The sequence below is a fragment of the Trachinotus anak genome, unplaced genomic scaffold (genome assembly GCF_046630095.1).
Source record: "Trachinotus anak isolate AG129_WGS33_773 ecotype Australia unplaced genomic scaffold, CSIRO_AGI_Tana_v1 ptg000018l, whole genome shotgun sequence".
In the NCBI taxonomy this organism is placed as follows: domain Eukaryota; kingdom Metazoa; phylum Chordata; class Actinopteri; order Carangiformes; family Carangidae; genus Trachinotus; species Trachinotus anak.
The window spans coordinates 12,576,561-12,595,950 of NW_027273869.1; the positions used below are offsets into that span (position 1 = coordinate 12,576,561).

The window sequence follows — 19,390 nt, forward strand, 5'->3', positions numbered from 1 at the left end:
TCGCTGTCACCATTAGAAACATATGAAGGATGAGTCGGTAATGACAGAGCCACAGGCACCGTGATTCACAATGATACTCACCGGAGTCCCTGGTAAACCAGGCATTCCTGCAATGCCAACCCGACCTTGGTCTCCTTTTTCTCCCCTCTGCTCATACACACACATACAAGAACACATATGGCATTTTTAAACTACTTTACCATAATAAATGGCACAATCCAAAGTGTAGAGTTAATTGAGAAAGGATAACATAATTCAAAAGCCCCATTGTCCATGGTTTATCTGACAACAGCAAAGAAGTCTGGTTTAAACATGGACTGACAATACAAAATGTAATACATCATCAGGTTGTGCAAACTACCTTTATCTTTCAAGGAGGATTGTGGCGGGTTAACCAGACTCAACATCAAACAAAACATAAAATCATCACAATTACATAAAACACCTAAAGTGCATGTGAAAATGAAAATGAAAGTGTAATAAATGATCTGAGTTAAAAGGCATAAACGGAATAATTCAAAGAACATGACTGATTCCTAAATGTATCTGCGTAGGTGAGACAATAAACTGTAACTCACGTGACTATATAACTGAAGCTTTAATGTTCTGTCAACTTCTTAATCAATTGTTTGATTCTGCAGCTTTCCACACATGGGTTATTGAATGTGTATGAACAGTATGATTGCATACAGTATATTGTTGTAAAAGAACACTAGTGCACTCACCGGACCAGGCTCACCCTTTTGTCCCTGTTCACCCTGCAGTTATTATGAAAATCATGTGAATAAGATTTAAGCTTAAATTCAAGCACATTGTCATTCACATGAGCAGATTTTAATGATGGACAAAAAAAAACTCATGCAGAAGTTTTTCCTATAACCTTCACTCCTGATTTCCCGGGTAAACCATCAAGTCCATCTCTCCCAGAACCACCCTGCAAAGAACACACTTTCAAATGTCAACACGTGCGCACACTTTAGAAAACAGCAGCTGCCACATGAATAAATGTAAACCAAATGTTTTGTATGCATTTTTTAACAATCGTTAAGTCACACTGTTACAAAAAGTAGGGCAATAACCATATTTAACACACATACCAGAGATGGTCCTGGTAATCCTGGTTTACCTTCTGGACCCTGTGGAGAGAGAAAGATAATGACCTAATGGTTTGATTCAAAATTCAAGATTTGTGTTGTTGGAACTCAGACCAAATACAAAAATACCAACTAAATGCAACTATAAATCCAACTCAACCTAACTTTCCTCAACTAACCATTGTTTTCATTATTGATTAATGAAATGTAGATGATTTTCCTCATTAAAAGTTTACTCCTAATTGTTTGGTCTGTGTCTTCTAATGTCTTATTTTATCTGATCAACAGTCCAAACACCAAAATTATTCAAATTACTGTTAGAGGAAACAGAGAAAATTGTCAGAAATTACTTTTACACATTACTGATTATCATAATTGTTTCTGTCAATTGACTAATCAATTAATGGACTAATTGTTTCAAATTTAATTCAAATGTAAATCAAATGAAAAAGAAGAAATCAACAAGAAATGCTTTACGCTAGCAGAATTACAACAACCAGCATCTTATGGTTATTACCATTAATATTCTGTGTGATACTTTCTGGGATTGCTGATCATTGATCATTGATGGTATTCATGATCAACATGTCTCTGAACCTGCAGCACCTACAGTATGTTTGTGACGTGCGAAGCAAAGTGATGAGGCTACTCACTCTTGGTCCAGGCAGACCTGTTTCTCCTCTCAAACCAGGCTGACCTGGCTCTCCTGGTTCACCCTGAAGGAGAGGAGAGGAGAGGAATTATAATTCCCTAATGAAAAAAAACTGCATAAAATAAAAAATTTTGCATGTTATTCTTCATGTTACCTTAATCACTCTGGTCAGTACATTGTTGTCTGCAACAATCTGGGAGGATAAAACAAAAAATCAAAAGTTAACTTATTAATTGACGCAATTTCAGCTGATTGAGAACGGACATGAATTGGTGGTGTTTTTTTTTCTTTTCTTTATGATCTTTGTTACAACAAATCCCTCTTTAAAACCTGGCTGAACTGATGAGACGCTGTCAAAAATGATAATAAAGAGTTGTTTACTTGTGTTCCCGGAGGTCCAGGTTTTCCCTTTGAGACAACGACGGGACGATCAAAGGACGAGCACAAGAAAACACAGTTAAAATCTAAAACGTCACACTGCTACACACAATCCATATTTGCAACACAAAGGGAAAAATAGTGGGGGCACTGAGGGGTGGCACATACTAAAAGCCAGAGTTAATTAGTGAATACACTGAAACAAAAACCACAGGAGGATAGGTGACTGACGCAGAAGAATGATCAGAAGCCAGGAGAAGCAATAAACATGTTCATCAGTGAGAGAGATGGTGGATACAAACATACTGGCTCTCCTTTGTCGCCTTTCTTTCCATCGGTACCCTTCAAAAAAAAGAAAAAAAAATACAGTTTATCTTGAAGTGATGCAGTTTAAGATGAATTATTGCAGTGATTTATGTTCACAGTCACTCTAACAAACATACTAGTTCCCTACACACATGTTTAGCAGTAAAGTTTTGTTCAGTTGAGAAATAACCTTCACAGAGAACAAAGTGAAATAGATTGATGAAGTCTGTCTCTTTTAGGGTGTAGGCTTATTTTACTTACTGGCAGCCCAGTTTTCCCATTATCTCCTTTCTCTCCTGGGTCCCCTGGTCGTCCTGGTAGTCCCAGCGGACCCTGATCAACCATAAGCATGAAATTGAAAGGAGCATATAGCTTTGCATTAGTGTTTTACAGAAGACACAAAAATAAACATGCAGGATTAAATGCTGTGATGAGCAAATGTGTGTATGATTGCTGCAGCTTGATTGCTGCTCAGCGGGAGTCCTGGCAGACGGTGGAGCCTGTACATTTTGGTTTAACTATAAGATGAGAAAGACACTATCCGCAGTCTTCGGTGTGATAGTTCTCAAACTGACTGAGACTGAAAGGTACCGAAAATGCAAACATAAACAAAACAAATAAACCAGAAACACACAGTGAATTACATGAGAATAGACCTCCTATGGCTGATGGTACAGTGTATTGGGTGGTAGTGGAGACATCTGTGCAAATTTTCTGACTTTGACTTGGGCCAGTGAGGCCTTGCTGTTTGCTATGACAGGGACGGTGACGGTGAAGTAATTAGATATAATGTATGTTTTCATAAAGGTGGCTCTGTTGGTGTTTTTTTCCTTTTACCATTTTATGCCTTTTATTTTTGGAAAACACTAAAGAAATACCCTGATTCCTCTGTCACCAGGCTCTCCAGGTGGTCCTTGTTCACCCTGTGAAAGACAACACCACTTTACTACTTCAAATTAGTATTTCATGCTGGACATGACTGTAATAATTAAATATTATTGTTTATCCAGCTCACCCCATAAGCAACATGTTTAAATGTTCAGACACTGACGTGCTGACTGTACCTTAACTCCTTGGTCTCCTCTAGTTCCAGATGCACCCTACAGACGAAGCCGACAGTAACTGTCACCAGTATTACAGTGCAAATATTTAGCTCTCTGTGCAGTTGGCATTTTCCTGAGCTTTTATCTGTACATGGTTTAATTCATACTATGAGCTTTCCTCTGATGTTATGGATTCAAAATAAACCATTACAAGAAATGCATAGCAATGTGCTGTATCCGACAGGACGCTTGTATTGTTACTGTAGCAACCACTCAGGATTTACTTACATCTTTACCTCTTAATCCTGGTTCTCCAGGATTGCCGGGTAACCCAATATTCCCTTTGTCACCTTTAGAGCCATCATGCCCCTGGACAAACAAATTGACGTAAGAAAGTAAGTTTGAGGATTTTTGATAATTGCAATACAACTTTGTAGTGGAATTTCACTAAAATACTATATAAATTAATTATTTCTGGCAACTTGTTGACAGCAGTAAAAGCTGTGTGAACGTGTAGGTCATCATTTGCATATTTACACATCCAGTGGACATGGAGCAACAGTAGGATTTCTTTGGAGTGTTTGTGGACACCAGATCAATTTTAGCCTGGTATTCACTCTTGTCTTAGCTCTATTTTTTTCTGGCTTTTTGGCTGCTAAATGCTCCACTATGTTTATTAGCTAGTTGCTAACTAGCAGTGAGTATGAACCAAAACAGAAAAGATCCAAAGCCAAAAAATGGGTTGGACAGATGAAAAAAAAAGAGCTGAGGGGAACTGCAAAACAAATGATAATTCTTGGGGTTCCTCACTACTAGTGACCACTTTCACATTGCATATAGTCATTTTCCCCTTGTTAATGTAAAATACTGATAAGAGCAGCTTTAATTAAATAGTTTTCACTTACCTTTGGTCCTGGTTTTCCAGACAAACCAACATTTCCCTGTGAAAGATGAAACAGTAATATACTAGTAATCAACAGCTTCTCTATAATGACACCCAAAAGGTTAAAGGGTTAAATGAGTGATTTCACTTTTCATGTGACTCACCCTCTCACCATTCTCTCCCTTCGGTCCCTGCTGTCCTGGAATCCCAAAACCAGGATTGCCCTACAAACATCAAAACAAACTGTATCTTCAGATATATTTTTTCTTGCTGTTTGTTCTATTCTTACATCAGTGAGTCAGAAATGACTAAGCGCAAGCACAATGTACATCACTTCTCACTATTAACCTTTTCTCCTTTGTCTCCTCGTTCACCTTTTATTCCCTGCGGGCCTGTGGGGCCGACTGGACCGATGTCTCCCTGACAGACAGAAAATATGCACATACATGCAGAAAGAAATCAATCAGTGACTCTGGTCAACAGGTCAAATTATCACAACAGTTTCAAAACAAATCCCTTCACTTTAAATGGCACCCTGTGGACTGAGATTAAAGAGGTCCAATTCCATGAAGCATTCAGTCCCACTGCAAGAGCTAATGAGAGAAAATCTTAATTGTGTTTTATAAGCAGACCCAGAGGACTGAGTCTGAGTGTGCAAGAATACCTCCAACAATTAATTAACTATGTTTCAGAGAATCACTTCCCTCTGGCTGTGTAACTTATTTTAAGCCAGCTAAGATAAATAAAGGCAGACAATTTAGAGACACATGACTACATTTAACAAGGTGACACTTGTGTCACTAGCTTAAATCTTTGAGGGAAAAGTTCTGAGAGTTTCTGGGAAAATTTCTAATCTGTGGTTAAGTAGTTTATTGGCCAACAGTAGACCACTGCACGCTGTTGCATGTTTTAATTATAATATTTTGTGGAGGCACAGCTCCTCTGGATGTAGGAGGAATATTACTGGTTGAGTTAAACCTCAGGAGGATCCAAATTTGTTTTAAATCAAGAGCTCAAAGCCAACTGGAACCTGCATCACTATAAAGATACTGCAAGGTATTTTAACTGGTAAAGCACTCTGTATATTTTGTATCAAACTTTTTTTTTTTCAAACTAAGTACAAAAATTTAGCTGTGGCTAAGTGAAATCAATTTTTAATAAATTAACTTTGAAACTCAGCTTTTAATCCAACACGGACAATAAGATTTTAAAGTGCTCAACAAAATGGAACTTTGAAAATCCACATCCTACATGACAACTGGGCAAACTCCGGCCGCAGATGACGATCATGTGATGTGATCAAAAGCTAAAACACAGCCATTTAATTGACATTTCAAGTGAGATTGTTTTGTCAGCTGCTGTTTCTGGGGTCAAGCATAAACAAGTCTGTATTAGACAATAATCATCACGAAGAGGTTCTGTTTTGGTTATTTCATATGACAGATTTCTGAGTTGACCTTTACCTTTTCTGCTTCCTTTCATTTGCAGCTGAAAGTTGTGACTAAAACAAAATTACACTCTGAAATAATGTGGACGTGTTATACAGCTCAGAGTGAGTGTAAATGTTCATGTTAACCACAGTGGTGCACACTGCACCACAAAAACTTTGTCCTGGATAAATACCTTATTAAAAAGAAATACCTTTGGTTACTTACCCTGGCACCCTTTTTTCCCGTTGGACCAAGTATCTGTTGAGATGGGAAAAGAAGACTCAATGCTGAGCATCAATTGATTCCATTTGCAGAGATGAAATGAGTGAAGCAGTTTTCTTACACCCTTGGCAGGATCTCCAGGAGCTCCTCTTGGACCCTCGTCTCCCTTTAACCCTATCGGCCCTGTGAATCCCTGGAAAAATCAAGGTTAATGTAAAATATTTCAGAATTCTGTGTTACCATTTCTGTTGTGATTGATAGTGATTATCTATTATGGCCTGTAATGGCCTGTACTTCTAAAATCCCCATCACACTATACACTAGCTTCTGTACACCGGCACTTTATTGTCTGTTGTCTTCAAAGCTAAACTTTTTTAATTGAAATTATGAAAACTGTATTACAAAAGCCAGGAAGATGGTTCTCGTGATGCATTTTTGTGTGATAATGTCCTCCAAGAGACTATGCTGTCTGAAATTAAAAATCAGTGAAGCGGGAAAAAATGTCCCATTTGCTAAAGACACCCACTGAGGTTTGACAATTTGGCACACGGTCGTATGTAATCACAACCATCTCTGATAGAACCTGATCTCGAGAACCCAGAACAAAATGGCTCATTTGTTCATTTATCAATCTAAACGTTTTTGTGGAGGCATTAGAAAACAGTTATTAAATAGTGTATCTCTAGAGCTGGTCCCAGATAAATCTATTGCATCTGCCTTGGCCTTTCTTTGTGATCAAATTAGAAAGTGGATTTTAATATGCTCAGGTGAGTCCGTGGAAGCAGTTGTGCAAGCATGTTTGCATATTTTAGTGAGTAATATTTTATCTCAGCAGTTCAAGTGGCTAAAATGTGTATATATGTGTATTATAAACTTAGTCCACATTCTGTGAGATGTAATCCTCACTCACTGTGGGTCCTTGTGGTCCTATTGGTCCCATCTCTCCTCGATCTCCCTAAAAAGAAAAAAAAAAAGTTTGCTAATTTAACACACATTAATGAACACATTCACATACACACATTAATACTACAATGTCACGCCTGTGTGATACAAACTTCTATTCCCCTGAATCTTGGCTAAGTCAAACTGATTTTTCTCGTTATCATATGAATTGCACTTTCAGTGGACACGTGTGTGGGATGAACTCACCTTGTCCCCTTGCTCCCCTTTGAATCCCTTCTTTCCCTGCAGGAACAAATAAATCACTGCTTCTGAATCCTTTCATCGCTGACTCTTACACAATAGTCGCCCTTAGTTAAATAGGTGTGGTTTCACATCATTAGACTAAACTGTAATTAATTCATATGCATTTGAGGGTATAATATGCAGAAACTCATTGCTGGGTATTGAATTGGAGATAAAGTGCACACCCGAGGTCCAGTGATTCCTTGGATACCCTGTTCTCCACGATCACCCTTAAAAAATCAATTGCATAACAATTTCATTATTACATATCAGTTTTTTTTTTATTCAAACAAAAACATGTCACATTCAGTAAACAGACTATTTTATGTTTAAATGAATCTTTGGTACCTTTGGGCCGACTGGTCCCATTAAGCCAATATTTCCCTGCAAAACAAAATGTAATTAGCAGTGTAGTGCTCAGTAAACTGGAAAAGCATAAACAGACGTCTACATATTTAGCCTCCCATTTACTGTCAGCAGAACATTTCCAAAATCATCAGAGCATACCACAGCGTCAGATCCTGGTTCTCTGACATCAAGCCTCAGCTCTTATGAATGAGCTTTACCTTTTTTTACTCTTAATGAAATGATCATACTCTGTATTTATGAATGATTTTGCCCTTTAAAGTTTGTAGTGATGTACCTTCTCTCCCGGCTCTCCACGGGGACCTTGAATACCTTGTATGCCAATTCCTTCTTCACCCTGGAAAAAAATACATTTATTAGGTCAGATGCATGGTGTTTTTCATGTTCACGTAGTTTTAGTCAACGGATCAGGTGCGAATGTTACCTTCTCTCCTTTCTGTCCCGAGAATCCTGGTACCCCATCTATTCCAATGGGACCAGGCAAACCTGCAATACCCTACAGTAGTTTGCATATGTGTGTGTGTATGTCACGGTTTATGTGTGAAAAACAGCAAGAAAGAAACGAAGAAGAGAAAAAAAACAATTAAAAACATGCGAATAATTTTCTTTAGAAGGCAGATGTGTATTGTCACTAGTGATCATTTTATTAACTGTGCTTACGTCTTTTCCTGGCTCTCCTTTGTCTCCTTTTACACCCTGCTTTCCACGTAAACCCTTTGAAAAATAATGAAAGCATTATCAGATGAATGAAACAGTGCATATTATATGACTAAATAAGTGATTCTGAGGCTAAAATAGGCACTGTACATGACTGTACATTATAGTCAATGAAACTTTTACTTACTTTTGCTCCAGGATCTCCAGGATCTCCCTGCAAAGTACAAGCAATACAGACAACTGTGATTGCTGCTGTCAAAACATCTTTACGCATTCTGTGGTAAATGTCAGTTGGCTTGACGATGTGGTATGACGCCATGGTAATATAAGAAAATTACAATATGATACATGTGTAAATTTCCTTAATTACACATGATGTTTTATAAATGATGAGATGTCACTTTGCCGTTTGCAGAGTTCACAGCTTGTACTGTGCTGCCTTTCTGGTTCATTTGAATGTTACCTTGACGGATATTCCCGGTGACCCTGGAGGTCCTGACTGGCCAGGCAGGCCTGGAGCTCCATTGACCCCTGGTACACCAGGAGGTCCCTGGGGACCCTGTAACGCACAGTGAATAATGTTTAATTTGTCCAAAAGCTCAGTTGAAAATCTCCTAACGTGTGTGTGTGTGTGTGTGTGTGTGTGTGTGTGTGTGTGTTTTTTAAGTACTCACCGAGGATCCTGGCTCTCCTTTTCGCCCCGGGACGAAATTTGAATCAGTGCCAGCTATAACATATCCAGGCTCTCCCTGTGTTCAAACATAAAGAAACGTCTAACAGGGATACACATCTGTCTGTTCTTTGCAACTCTGCCAGGACTGGACATCAGTCTACAGGTACATTAAATGCTCAGGTTAGGTTAGACTTACTCTCTCTCCTCTTTGTCCCTTTGGACCAGTGAGTCCAGGATGACCCTATCATGAAAAAAGACATGAGAAGCGATTATTAAACAAACTCATATTATAAATACAATTCAGAATTCTGATGACAGAAAAGGAAATCAAAAAGTTTCAGCTGTCTTTTCAAGTGACTTCTTCGGGTTAATTTGGGTTAAATTTCTCTCGAATGGGAAAGTTTGTCCAAAGTTTTGACTGGTACTGTATATTTAGTCTTTGCATATGCATTTAGATGGTAAACTGAAGAAACACAGAGGGAAAAATGGAAACTAGTTCTTAGGTACAGAGGTACTCAGTCACATTCAAAGATATCGGGGTAATATGATTTGAGTTTTAGCCAAGTTAGCCAGTGTAATGATCCAAGAGAAGGTTTACTTTTACAAATGTATTTGTCCTTTTGATCTTACCATATCACCTGGGATGCCTGGAGGCCCCTGAAAAAAAATACAAATGTCGTTTTCAGAATCAAATATAAATAAAATGAACTTTAACCAGATCAGCACAAAGTTTTGTGTTTCCTGAATTTAGTTACCCTCTGGCCAGCAGAGCCTGGGGGTCCAGTTCTCCCCGGTCGTCCAGGCAACCCAGGTATACCATCTGTTCCCGGAGGACCCTGTCAAATTAAAACGTTATGGGCTGAGCTGGAAAATGAAGTAACAAACATACACAGCAAAGCCACACTGACCCACACAGTCACAGCAGGGTTGTAAGATTGGATACAGTAAAAATGAAGAAAGTAATTACAAGAGTAATTTGATATGCTGGACCTCCAAAGACAGAAATGGTGTGTTAACATTTTCAGTAAGTGATTCAAGGGATGAATAACAATAAACAGACTGTGGGTCACCTCTTATTCACATATTTATACTTTTTTTTTCTGTCACAAGTTCTTCCATCTGTAAATCTGAAAATGGAACAGCAGACTGCGCACATCTGCTCCCTTAATCAAATTCACTGACAAGCTGATGCGTCACATTCACACACCCAGCACCACTTTATCCTGATCTCCAAACATCTGTTCACCTGTGAATCTGTCAGCAGCCAACAGGGGCCGGAGATTTGTGTTTCAGCACGATGACGATGCTCCAGCCCTGTCTTTCTTTGTAAGTTAATTCTAGGATTGCTTTCATTTCATGACATTACGTGACTCCAGGCAGCTGTGAGCTGTAGCATAACAAGGTCTCTTTATTTCTTATGTTTTGACTTGTTTGAGACAAGATTATGTCAAAATGTAGTTTAAACAAATGTCACCTTGCTTTTAATGTGGTGAAACCTTAATAAAATGCATAACAAGATCAAAATCTTTAAAGCAGAGCAGGACTTAAATCTGCTTTAAACAATAATTAGCTGTGGTTGGAAATCACTGGACAGATTTGAAAAAACTGACTTAATATCTTTTCAACTTAGTTTAAATAAATTGTTGTGTGAGAAACTGTTTTGTTATAACAATAATTACTTTATATGCCACCAGGTCTCTATCTAACATTTACTATTAAACTTGTAATAGCAATGCAATATTTTTACATTGGAACTGGACCATAGTATAAAAAGCATATTTGCATATTTTAGGACCATGTCGGTGAAAATGTATTGCAGTCAAACTGATAGCAGATGGGTGAGCCAGTCCTAACAGGTGATTATTGATGCAGATGGTAATGCTGATAATGATATTGTGTAGTGCATAATGTGTGTGTGTGTGTTTGTGTGTGTATGCTCTTACCCTCTCTCCTTTCTCTCCCTTGGAAGAAGTGAAAGGATCGTACTGTCCAGGACTTTGCCTGAACCTCTAAATATACAAAACAGACCATGATTAATTATTCTTTAAAAGTTAAATTAACGATACACTTATTATTATAATTAGTTTAACAATACATGGAAGGGAGAGGACACTGGGGTATGTGTGGGAAGGTTCCTCTAATAAACCATTAGCCTGACTTAACAGATGCCACATACCAGACCTCCAACACCAAAACCATCCCCCTGAAAGAAAGAGTAAGATTGTACAAACTGAATATCACTGTTTTGACATGAACTTATAAATACATTTAATCTTTAACATGTTTTAATTAACTCACCTTTTCACCTTTCTGGCCCTGGGAACACAAATAATAATAAATGTGATTAATAGCTGATCATCAGTGAGGAGAAGAAGTCATTAATCAAACTAGTAGATCTGTCAGTGGATTAACTCATCAGCTGTTTCTGAAGTACCAACCTTTACACACTGGGAGGGGCAGGGACCCTGAGGCTTTAGCAGCTCCTCTGGGTCCTCAGTCGGAGTGTCCAACTGAGCAAACTGAAAATGGAAATGAGGGAAAGGGAATGCGTCATGGCCTGGTCAACTGACATGACTCATGACTACAGTAGCAGAGATAATAAAGCTGCTTTGATTTCAGCTGCAGTCACACCCTTCACTCCCCTCACATAAAAAAAAAAAAAAACTGGTGAAGTGTTTCCTCCTACTGAGTCCTTGTGTGTGGGTTAAAACAGTGATTGGATTCGTTTTGATGCAATACATGGTCACTATGCACGTCTAACCATCTCCACAGGTGGTTTGGGTGACCTCGACTATACATCTACTGCTGTAGGAGCGTTTCCTTTACGTGTGCAACTTTAAGGAGTATCTGATTACAGCCCAATCACCTCAAACCCTCTGGGGTTGTTTTGAATTGCATGCATGGTTATAAGCTGTACTTTAAAATGTCTTTCTTAACAAGTCTGACTGAATAATAATATCTAATGAAATAAGAAAGAAAGAAAAATGAAATAACGAATCTTTGTTTCTGTCTTACCTCATCATGTTGTTTGAACTCAGAGAGGAGCTCCTCACTACAGATGCTATTGATAAATTCTCTCTCTATGGAAGGAAAGTCATCGAAGGTCGGTGAGAAGAAGATATTCTTGTAGGTGGTGGGGGCTGCTATCTTATTTAGCTCATCGGTGTCTGCATTGGAAACTCCAACTGCCAAAACACTGACACCTACAGAGAGACAGATTCAAAACATGATAATCTGGCGTATACAACGCTGCTCTGCTATAGCCACTCAGACCATTTTTAGACTCAATAAAAGTCATCATTAGCAACACTATTTGAAGGCTTTACAATAATTCTGACTCACCTAGAGCACGGGCGATTCTGGAGGGTGGCAGCACATTATCCTGGGCCCTGCCATCTGTAATCAGAACCAGAACATGGGCCACATCCTGCCTCATTCCCAGAGACTCCTGGAACAGTTCCTGCAGAACATAGCTGATGCCTTTTCCTGGGGACATACAAAAGAAGAGCTGAAATGCTTATTCGATTAATCCATCAGCTACATTCATAACAGATTATTTGTTTCAGTAATTGTTCAAAAAATGCCAAACATCCTCTGGATGTAGCTTCTCTCGTGCAGGGATTTTCTGCTTCTCTCTGTTCTATTCTCTTCTTCTGAGGTTTATGTCATTCATGGCTGATGTCTGTGATCTTTATTGAAAAGTATTGATTAAGTTTAACTTGGATGCAGTTTTATTTTACACATGTTCTGCACAGGAGACATTGTCTTTATCTCACCCAAAACTAGCTGTCAGTAACCACTATTAAAGCATCAGTGTGTGGTAGCAAAAAGTGGTGTATTTTCTGTCCAGCGCTATGACAGTCGTTCGAGGCTGTGACATCAATAGCATGACCTTTATGGGAATTATCCGCCATCTGATGACAGTTTTGCAAACAGAGACGAAGCAGTGTGCACATTTGCGAGCGTCACAAACCTGTTTTGGTGTTGCCCCCTCCATAACGTAGTGCCCTGAGTGCCCTGAGCGCAGAGTTTCTGTCTTTGAAGTCACTTAGACGGAATTCAATGCGAGGCTCATCACTGTAATGAACCACAGCTATCTGAGAGGAAATTGATGGGAAAAAACACACATCAGCACAGCACCATCATCACAGCTGTTGACGGCCACAGCTAATGATTTAAAATCGAAAGTGATGAAACTTTAACTTTTTATTCAAATCCATCTTTCTTTGACATACTATACATCATGAGATGCATTTTGCTTATTCCTCAGCTCCAACTAATTACTTAGCCTGATCACCTTGTGCCTTCTGCCAGTGTTTGAGTAAGATGATGCCAAGTTGGTTAAAGAAATGCACATTATGTTCCTGCTAATGGAACTGGTCTGCACAGTACACTCACTGGAGCAGTTTGCCACCTTGCAGGCATCTATTATCATTTACAATCACTGTAATCCATTCCACTTTGTAATTGTCCTGCCACTCTAAACAATCTAAGAGCCAAAGAGAGCACAGTATATACCTCAAGCCATATCTTCACCAGCTATTATGAGAGAATACAAAGAGTTTTTAATGAGACAGACTAACCTGTGTGCCCTGAGGACCAATGACAGGGAAATAAGTGACCACCCGGAATATGAAGTCTTTCATCTTGATGAAATTATTAGGGCCGATGCTGGAGGACTCATCCACTAAAAATACTATATCTGCTACAGTCTTACCACACACTGACAAAACACAGAAATGCAAACCATAAACACACATATTCAGCACTCAAACTGCATAAGGCAATGCTCTGCTTCATCATACAAATCAATGTAGACGATAGAACAACCTCTACTGTATTAAACCATAAGCTGGTGTGTGCCTGTGTAAAATACCTGGTTGTGGTGGAGCTTTTGTTTCTGGACTGAATGTGGTTAATCGAAGGGAGGTGACTGCAGCCGCTTTGGCTTCAGTGACACTCGGCTGACCTGGAGGCTTTTTGGTGGTCACGGTTTGAATTGCTGGCACAGCAATGGGGTGCCGAGTGGTCCTGGTGGCTGTGTGAGCGTTGGTAGTTTTGGTGATGGAGGCAGTCTGTGAGGCAGTCGTGATAAGAGCGGACCGGGGGGCCACTGTGGCTGACACAGACTGGACTTTTACCACCGGAGCATCCTGTCCCACTGAAATGCACAGAGCCGTAACATAACTGATTAAAAAACACTAAACAACGTTAAGGTCTGTGGAAGGAAACTGAGTCATTGCTGTAGCAACAAATATAATTTAAAACAAGAAAAAAAAAGATTTTAAGGAGTAAATCCACTGAATTTCACAGGGTAGAAAACTGCTGCAGTGCTTCTCTCTGAGGGTTTATAACTCTGACGCTTGTTGCACCAACTTTTCATAAGTAGTCCACATTACAAACTTTGTGTGTATGGTCTTTCATAACAATTGGGACAAACTAGTTTCAAACTAGTGACTGAATAAATCAAGTTGCACACTTAAAACTCTTATATAGTAAAACTAATAATACCAGTATAAGGGTTCAGTGATATATCATACTTAACTGCCTGCCCTTTGCAAATGTAGGTAAATATTTATATCAAAACTCTTTTTAAGAACTGGTTTGGGTGTTGTAACCAGTTTTTAATTTAGTTATGTGTAAATTTTTACTTGTTATAACTGGGCCAAGTTTGAACTTAGCAAGTTAACATGGCTCACATGCCACTTCCCAAGACCAGCTGTGCCACTTCACACCGTGGTTTGGATTATAGTGCAACATCCAACATGCAAGTTTAAACCCACAGAAAGCGGTGGATTGGAGAGCAAAGAAGACACAATGCAACCAATGTCTTTGGACTATAATGTGTTCATTATGAGGATATAAGAAGAATATCATAAATATATCTTAAATATACAGTCAGTAAGCATTTTGCAGCATGTAAGAGTGGGACTCGTGAATGTTTGAGAGTTATAATCAAAGCACTGAAGTAATGTCTTACATATTCTTTGATACACAGTGCTTACTGGCCCCTCAACTTCTCCATACAAAGGTCTGATGGTGAAAATATATGTCCTGCCATACAGCAGCTCACTGATCTTGAAGGAGGTGAAACCAGGACCCAGGGTCTCTGTTTTAGTCTCCAACACTAAAAAGAAACACAAAGAAAAACTTACTGTTGCAGAGAAAATCATTTGTATTGATTAAGACCGCAGGCATAGAAAAAATAGGAAAACACACCTCTCTATTAAAATGCATGTCAGTCAACAGTAATGAATGGAAACAGTGATTTTCAAAACAGAGACCATACTATGTTAAGTTGTGGCTGAGGTAATGAAACAAGTAATTATGATATGTGTGGACATTCATGAAGAAATGTCACGTGTTATCTTTCCAACACAGCACTGGAACCATTTTTACTGACATTATAGCTTAAACTCTGCATATATGACAACACACGAACATCAGTATTGTGAATGTTTTTCTTAATCTTTCCCTTTTCAACAAAAGTGTGCTTATGCTGAGACTCAATACACATTGCAATAACATGTATCATGCGACTTCCACTTCGAACCCTGGGGGACCCATTACAGTCATAATGTAGTTGAAATTTATTGAAATTAATATTGATTTTTATGACCAATATCACTTTAAACAAAACAGTGTTCATGACAAGGCTCAATACACAACACAATAACATTTACACAGTACGGGAATTAAACAATTTGGCTGATAATTGCATGAATGTTAATGTAATGCAAAATTAAGGGTGAAACTTTGTTGTGGTTTACCACTGACCTGAGATGTGTCTCCAGGAGAGGAGGTAACCAGAGACCCCTGCCACTCGTGTCCAGTTCAGAACAGTGCTGTTGTCCGTAGTGTCCAGGGCAGCAAAGCCATTCACTTTTGGAAGATCCACTGTAAAACACACACACACACACACACACATAAACACATACAAAACACATGAATAATTAAAACACAGGCCATATTTGATGGATTTACTCAGTCATACAATATGTTAAAGAACAGAAAAAATAATTTTGCTGAATACATTGCACCATTTCAGTCTAAATATTCAAACATTAGTGGATACTAGTCCAATCTCAACCAATCTCAACTCAGGATATCAGTTCTCTCTATTTTTTTACCCTTCATCTTTCAAATTTGTATACTACACTGTGTGTTGCTAAAAAATGATGTAGAAACAGTTTTAATGTGGGTTCCTTGCATTTAATTAATACCAAATCTGCTTAATAAGGTCAGTATCAACCCTGATATCAATCATTAGCTTCTCAACAAACATGAGAAAGATAATGAAATCTGATGGAGAAAAGTTAAAAGTGAATCACTGGAAAAAAACATTCATACAGAATTTTAAAACTGAACTGGAAAGTTTTCTTTCTTTCTTCTTTCCTTCCCCTTGCTCAACATCCCTTTAGCAGTGTGAAAACTGTGAAGGCTTACCAGAGTCTGATAAGAGTTTGGTCTCTATATGTGTAAAGAACATTTGACAAGATGGTGAACTTTGACTAATCATTATCATCAAACTTTATCAATTTTCTAAGGGATACAATTAACGTTCTGAAGTCGCACATCTCTACTGCAGGCTGTTTGGCTGTTTGGTCAATATTTAAGGCAGCAAACTTTCATTACTTCAAAAGAAGAGTTATCAGTAAGATTTAAAACACATTTATAAAACTAATTTGTGTAACATTTAGCTGTTTAAATATCTCCCTGAAATTTCTGACTGAGAACACGCCTCACACTGTTCCTCACTGTTTGGGGCAGGCAGGACTCACAGGTGCGTGCAGTGACCAGAACTGGGCTCCCCTCCCTGTTGGCCACCATAGAGGACACCTGGATCTTATAAGCTGAGCTCTCCTGCAGGTTGTGGATGGTGAAGGTGGTGGAGGTAGCAGGTACCACGTGGGACTTCTCATCACCCCCTGGAGCAGGGAATAATTATAAATCCAGCATGTAGAGATAATGAGTGTATGGAACAACACTGCTATGTACTCATTTACAGTTTAAGCTCTCACACAATGGGTCACAGTGATTTTTGTAAGAGCTAAGAGTAAATTCCCACTGTGCAAATGGTAGTAACAAGCTACTGTAATTGAAAAATGATAAATATCAATGAAATGATTAATATTGTTAGTCAGTGGAATTAAATATCATGTTATTAGCCAAAGATGTATTTGTTGAAGTGGAGCTAAATGAAGTCACTACTTAATAACATTTATGTACAGTTATTTAATTAACATTTAAATGGCAACAAGTGTCCATTTATCAGGTTTAGCTTTAAACTCAACCAATGTGCGAAAAGTACATTTTTGCGTTAAGATGTTGGGTGTACATTAATCTGTGTAAACACAGGTGTAGCATATACATGTGTCTACACATGTACATACAGACTATGCATGCAAACATGTGATTACCAGGGTGTAAGCACACATGGTTAACTGTATACAGGATGTGGTTCCTTACCCAGGAAGGGGATCCAGGATATCTTGTACCCAGAAGCCCCTGGTGTTTTCCTCCAGGACAAGGTGAAGAAGTTGACTCCAATGTCCACAACCTTCAGCCCCCTCACAGCCTGGATTTGCTCTGAGTCTGAGGCAGCAGCTGAAGAAAACACGATATAACCTGTCAGTTGATGTAACTTTCATCCTGGTCTAATTTTACACCATATGATATTGTCATTTCAAAGTCATGATGCAAAAAAAAAAAAAAAAAGGCCTATCCAAAATCTCTGAGCTGAATGAGCTGCTTTGGCTTTACTCACTCACCCTACCATTTGTCAGTGTAATAAAACACACACTAACTTTGACAGTGACACTGATAAAATGATAGCAGCCCTGCTGACTTTGACTCAGTGACACATACTACAAGTGACAGCGACAGGAACTGTGGTTAAAATGGGAAGCCCAAAGTACATGACCTGTCAGTCAAACAAGGACACCATGAGGATGCCGTGGCACGGGATGAAGAACTTCACTGTCCCTACCCATTTAATTACAATGGGTGCACAGCTGCACAGAACTATTTATATCTAAAGATCGATCTTGATACATCAAAATAAACTGAGAGACGTCACTTCTCATCTGTACCTGTGAGATGAGATAAGGAGATTTCTGGCCCTTCTGAATTGCCGTAGACGGCACGGATGGTGATTGTGTAAGTGGACTGTGGGTTCAGGTCTTCGATACGGTGGGAGAGAACACTGCGGTCCAAGTACCGGGACTGGGGACTGCTATCGTCTGCAGGGATGCAGATGCACAGACATACACATAACTAATCTTTCATACTGTGTGCAAATGGTGAATATAAAGGTTTTAAAGGGGTTGACATGTCTGAAAGTTTAGACTTTACCTGTGTTCCAAGAGAGTTTGTACTCTGTGGCTCCTACGATGGGACTCCACTCCACATCTATGGAGGTACTGGTGTAGGATGTCACCTTGAAGTTGGACACATAGCCCAAAGGAGCTGAGAAGAGGGAAGAAGAAACATGTCAAATTTATGTCAAATAAAAATCTTATTGGCATGACTAGAGATGCGCACACACACACATTTTACAGTACCTGTAGCTCCATGTGCACTGTGGCTGTCTAATTCATTTCTTCCTTTCTAACCTCCTCCCTGTAATTTAGCAGTGTTTGATTTACACTCATACCCTGTAAATTGCTCAGTAGAACTAGCAATTAGCTTTTATTGTGTTGTGTCTGTGGCTGTTCTCAAGTATTTTTCCTCCTAAGTCATTTTCAATCTCTTTGGACTATGAATACAAATGATCTTTATTCAATTGAAATTTTATGAATGGAGAGGGTGCAGTATTTTATACCACTAGAGTTTTGTGCGACAGAAGTGAAGAAGAAATGGCCAAGTCAAATAAAACCCTTTGGACTTTTGTTGTGAAGTCTTCAACTTGCATCCCTGCTGACTCGGGCTCACTGACGTATATTACAAGTGACAACAGCAGGGATGGTGGTTAAAATGGTCACATGACTTGTCAGTCAAACAAAGACACAACTTCACCAGTGCATTGTGTTTTGACCTGTCTCAGCCTGCCAGTTGTGGAAGTCCATTCAAATCTCTCCTGAAACTCAGAGGAACCTCTGGTGGGTAGGAGATATATTGAATACCGGTCCTCACATGTTCTGAAGGTAGCGCTGATACCAGGCCCCACGACGGATCCAAACAGCACATAGAGAGTCAGGACATACTCCGTATCATGGGCCACATTCTTCAGCTGGTACTCTGTGGTGCTGCCATTCAGAGCCAACTGCCGGGGACGGTCCCGACCAACAAACTCTGAAAACAACATTAACATGAACAATAAAGTCAAATTTCCTTTTACTTTGGGTTGATTATTCCTCAATGACCTGCTATCATTGTGAACTCTGGCTCAGCATCACTGCCCCTTTCTCTGGAAACAACATCCTCCTCCTGTTTTCCCAACATTTGTAATTCATCAAAGTGGCTCCCCGTGCCACCTGTCACATCCTCCTGGCAGACTGGC

The 19,390-nt window shown here is 39.1% G+C and overlaps 1 protein-coding gene across 2 annotated transcripts in view; it reads right to left on the reverse strand.

Moving 5' to 3' along the window:
• col7a1l (collagen type VII alpha 1-like) overlaps positions 1 to 19,390 on the reverse strand; it is an 87,148-nt gene that overhangs the window by 22,967 nt on the left and 44,791 nt on the right. For both annotated transcript variants that reach the window (XM_071502282.1, XM_071502283.1), the window contains 46 exons: positions 19,024 to 19,182; positions 18,244 to 18,357; positions 17,982 to 18,131; positions 17,359 to 17,496; positions 16,671 to 16,817; positions 15,667 to 15,786; positions 14,870 to 15,016; positions 13,766 to 14,050; positions 13,473 to 13,612; positions 12,863 to 12,986; positions 12,232 to 12,375; positions 11,905 to 12,092; positions 11,328 to 11,408; positions 11,188 to 11,205; positions 11,066 to 11,092; positions 10,833 to 10,898; positions 9,645 to 9,725; positions 9,520 to 9,546; positions 9,086 to 9,130; positions 8,891 to 8,965; positions 8,680 to 8,775; positions 8,404 to 8,430; positions 8,220 to 8,273; positions 7,984 to 8,055; positions 7,837 to 7,896; positions 7,542 to 7,577; positions 7,379 to 7,423; positions 7,158 to 7,193; positions 6,919 to 6,963; positions 6,130 to 6,201; positions 6,012 to 6,044; positions 4,705 to 4,776; positions 4,521 to 4,580; positions 4,379 to 4,414; positions 3,762 to 3,842; positions 3,495 to 3,530; positions 3,309 to 3,353; positions 2,692 to 2,763; positions 2,431 to 2,466; positions 2,128 to 2,154; positions 1,901 to 1,939; positions 1,748 to 1,810; positions 1,098 to 1,136; positions 881 to 934; positions 726 to 758; positions 82 to 147 (listed from right to left, as the gene is read on the reverse strand). In XM_071502282.1, coding sequence (XP_071358383.1) covers positions 82 to 147; positions 726 to 758; positions 881 to 934; positions 1,098 to 1,136; positions 1,748 to 1,810; positions 1,901 to 1,939; positions 2,128 to 2,154; positions 2,431 to 2,466; positions 2,692 to 2,763; positions 3,309 to 3,353; positions 3,495 to 3,530; positions 3,762 to 3,842; positions 4,379 to 4,414; positions 4,521 to 4,580; positions 4,705 to 4,776; positions 6,012 to 6,044; positions 6,130 to 6,201; positions 6,919 to 6,963; positions 7,158 to 7,193; positions 7,379 to 7,423; positions 7,542 to 7,577; positions 7,837 to 7,896; positions 7,984 to 8,055; positions 8,220 to 8,273; positions 8,404 to 8,430; positions 8,680 to 8,775; positions 8,891 to 8,965; positions 9,086 to 9,130; positions 9,520 to 9,546; positions 9,645 to 9,725; positions 10,833 to 10,898; positions 11,066 to 11,092; positions 11,188 to 11,205; positions 11,328 to 11,408; positions 11,905 to 12,092; positions 12,232 to 12,375; positions 12,863 to 12,986; positions 13,473 to 13,612; positions 13,766 to 14,050; positions 14,870 to 15,016; positions 15,667 to 15,786; positions 16,671 to 16,817; positions 17,359 to 17,496; positions 17,982 to 18,131; positions 18,244 to 18,357; positions 19,024 to 19,182 — 3,611 coding nt within the window. The remainder of the gene's footprint in view (positions 1 to 81; positions 148 to 725; positions 759 to 880; positions 935 to 1,097; positions 1,137 to 1,747; positions 1,811 to 1,900; positions 1,940 to 2,127; positions 2,155 to 2,430; positions 2,467 to 2,691; positions 2,764 to 3,308; positions 3,354 to 3,494; positions 3,531 to 3,761; positions 3,843 to 4,378; positions 4,415 to 4,520; positions 4,581 to 4,704; positions 4,777 to 6,011; positions 6,045 to 6,129; positions 6,202 to 6,918; positions 6,964 to 7,157; positions 7,194 to 7,378; positions 7,424 to 7,541; positions 7,578 to 7,836; positions 7,897 to 7,983; positions 8,056 to 8,219; positions 8,274 to 8,403; positions 8,431 to 8,679; positions 8,776 to 8,890; positions 8,966 to 9,085; positions 9,131 to 9,519; positions 9,547 to 9,644; positions 9,726 to 10,832; positions 10,899 to 11,065; positions 11,093 to 11,187; positions 11,206 to 11,327; positions 11,409 to 11,904; positions 12,093 to 12,231; positions 12,376 to 12,862; positions 12,987 to 13,472; positions 13,613 to 13,765; positions 14,051 to 14,869; positions 15,017 to 15,666; positions 15,787 to 16,670; positions 16,818 to 17,358; positions 17,497 to 17,981; positions 18,132 to 18,243; positions 18,358 to 19,023; positions 19,183 to 19,390) is intronic.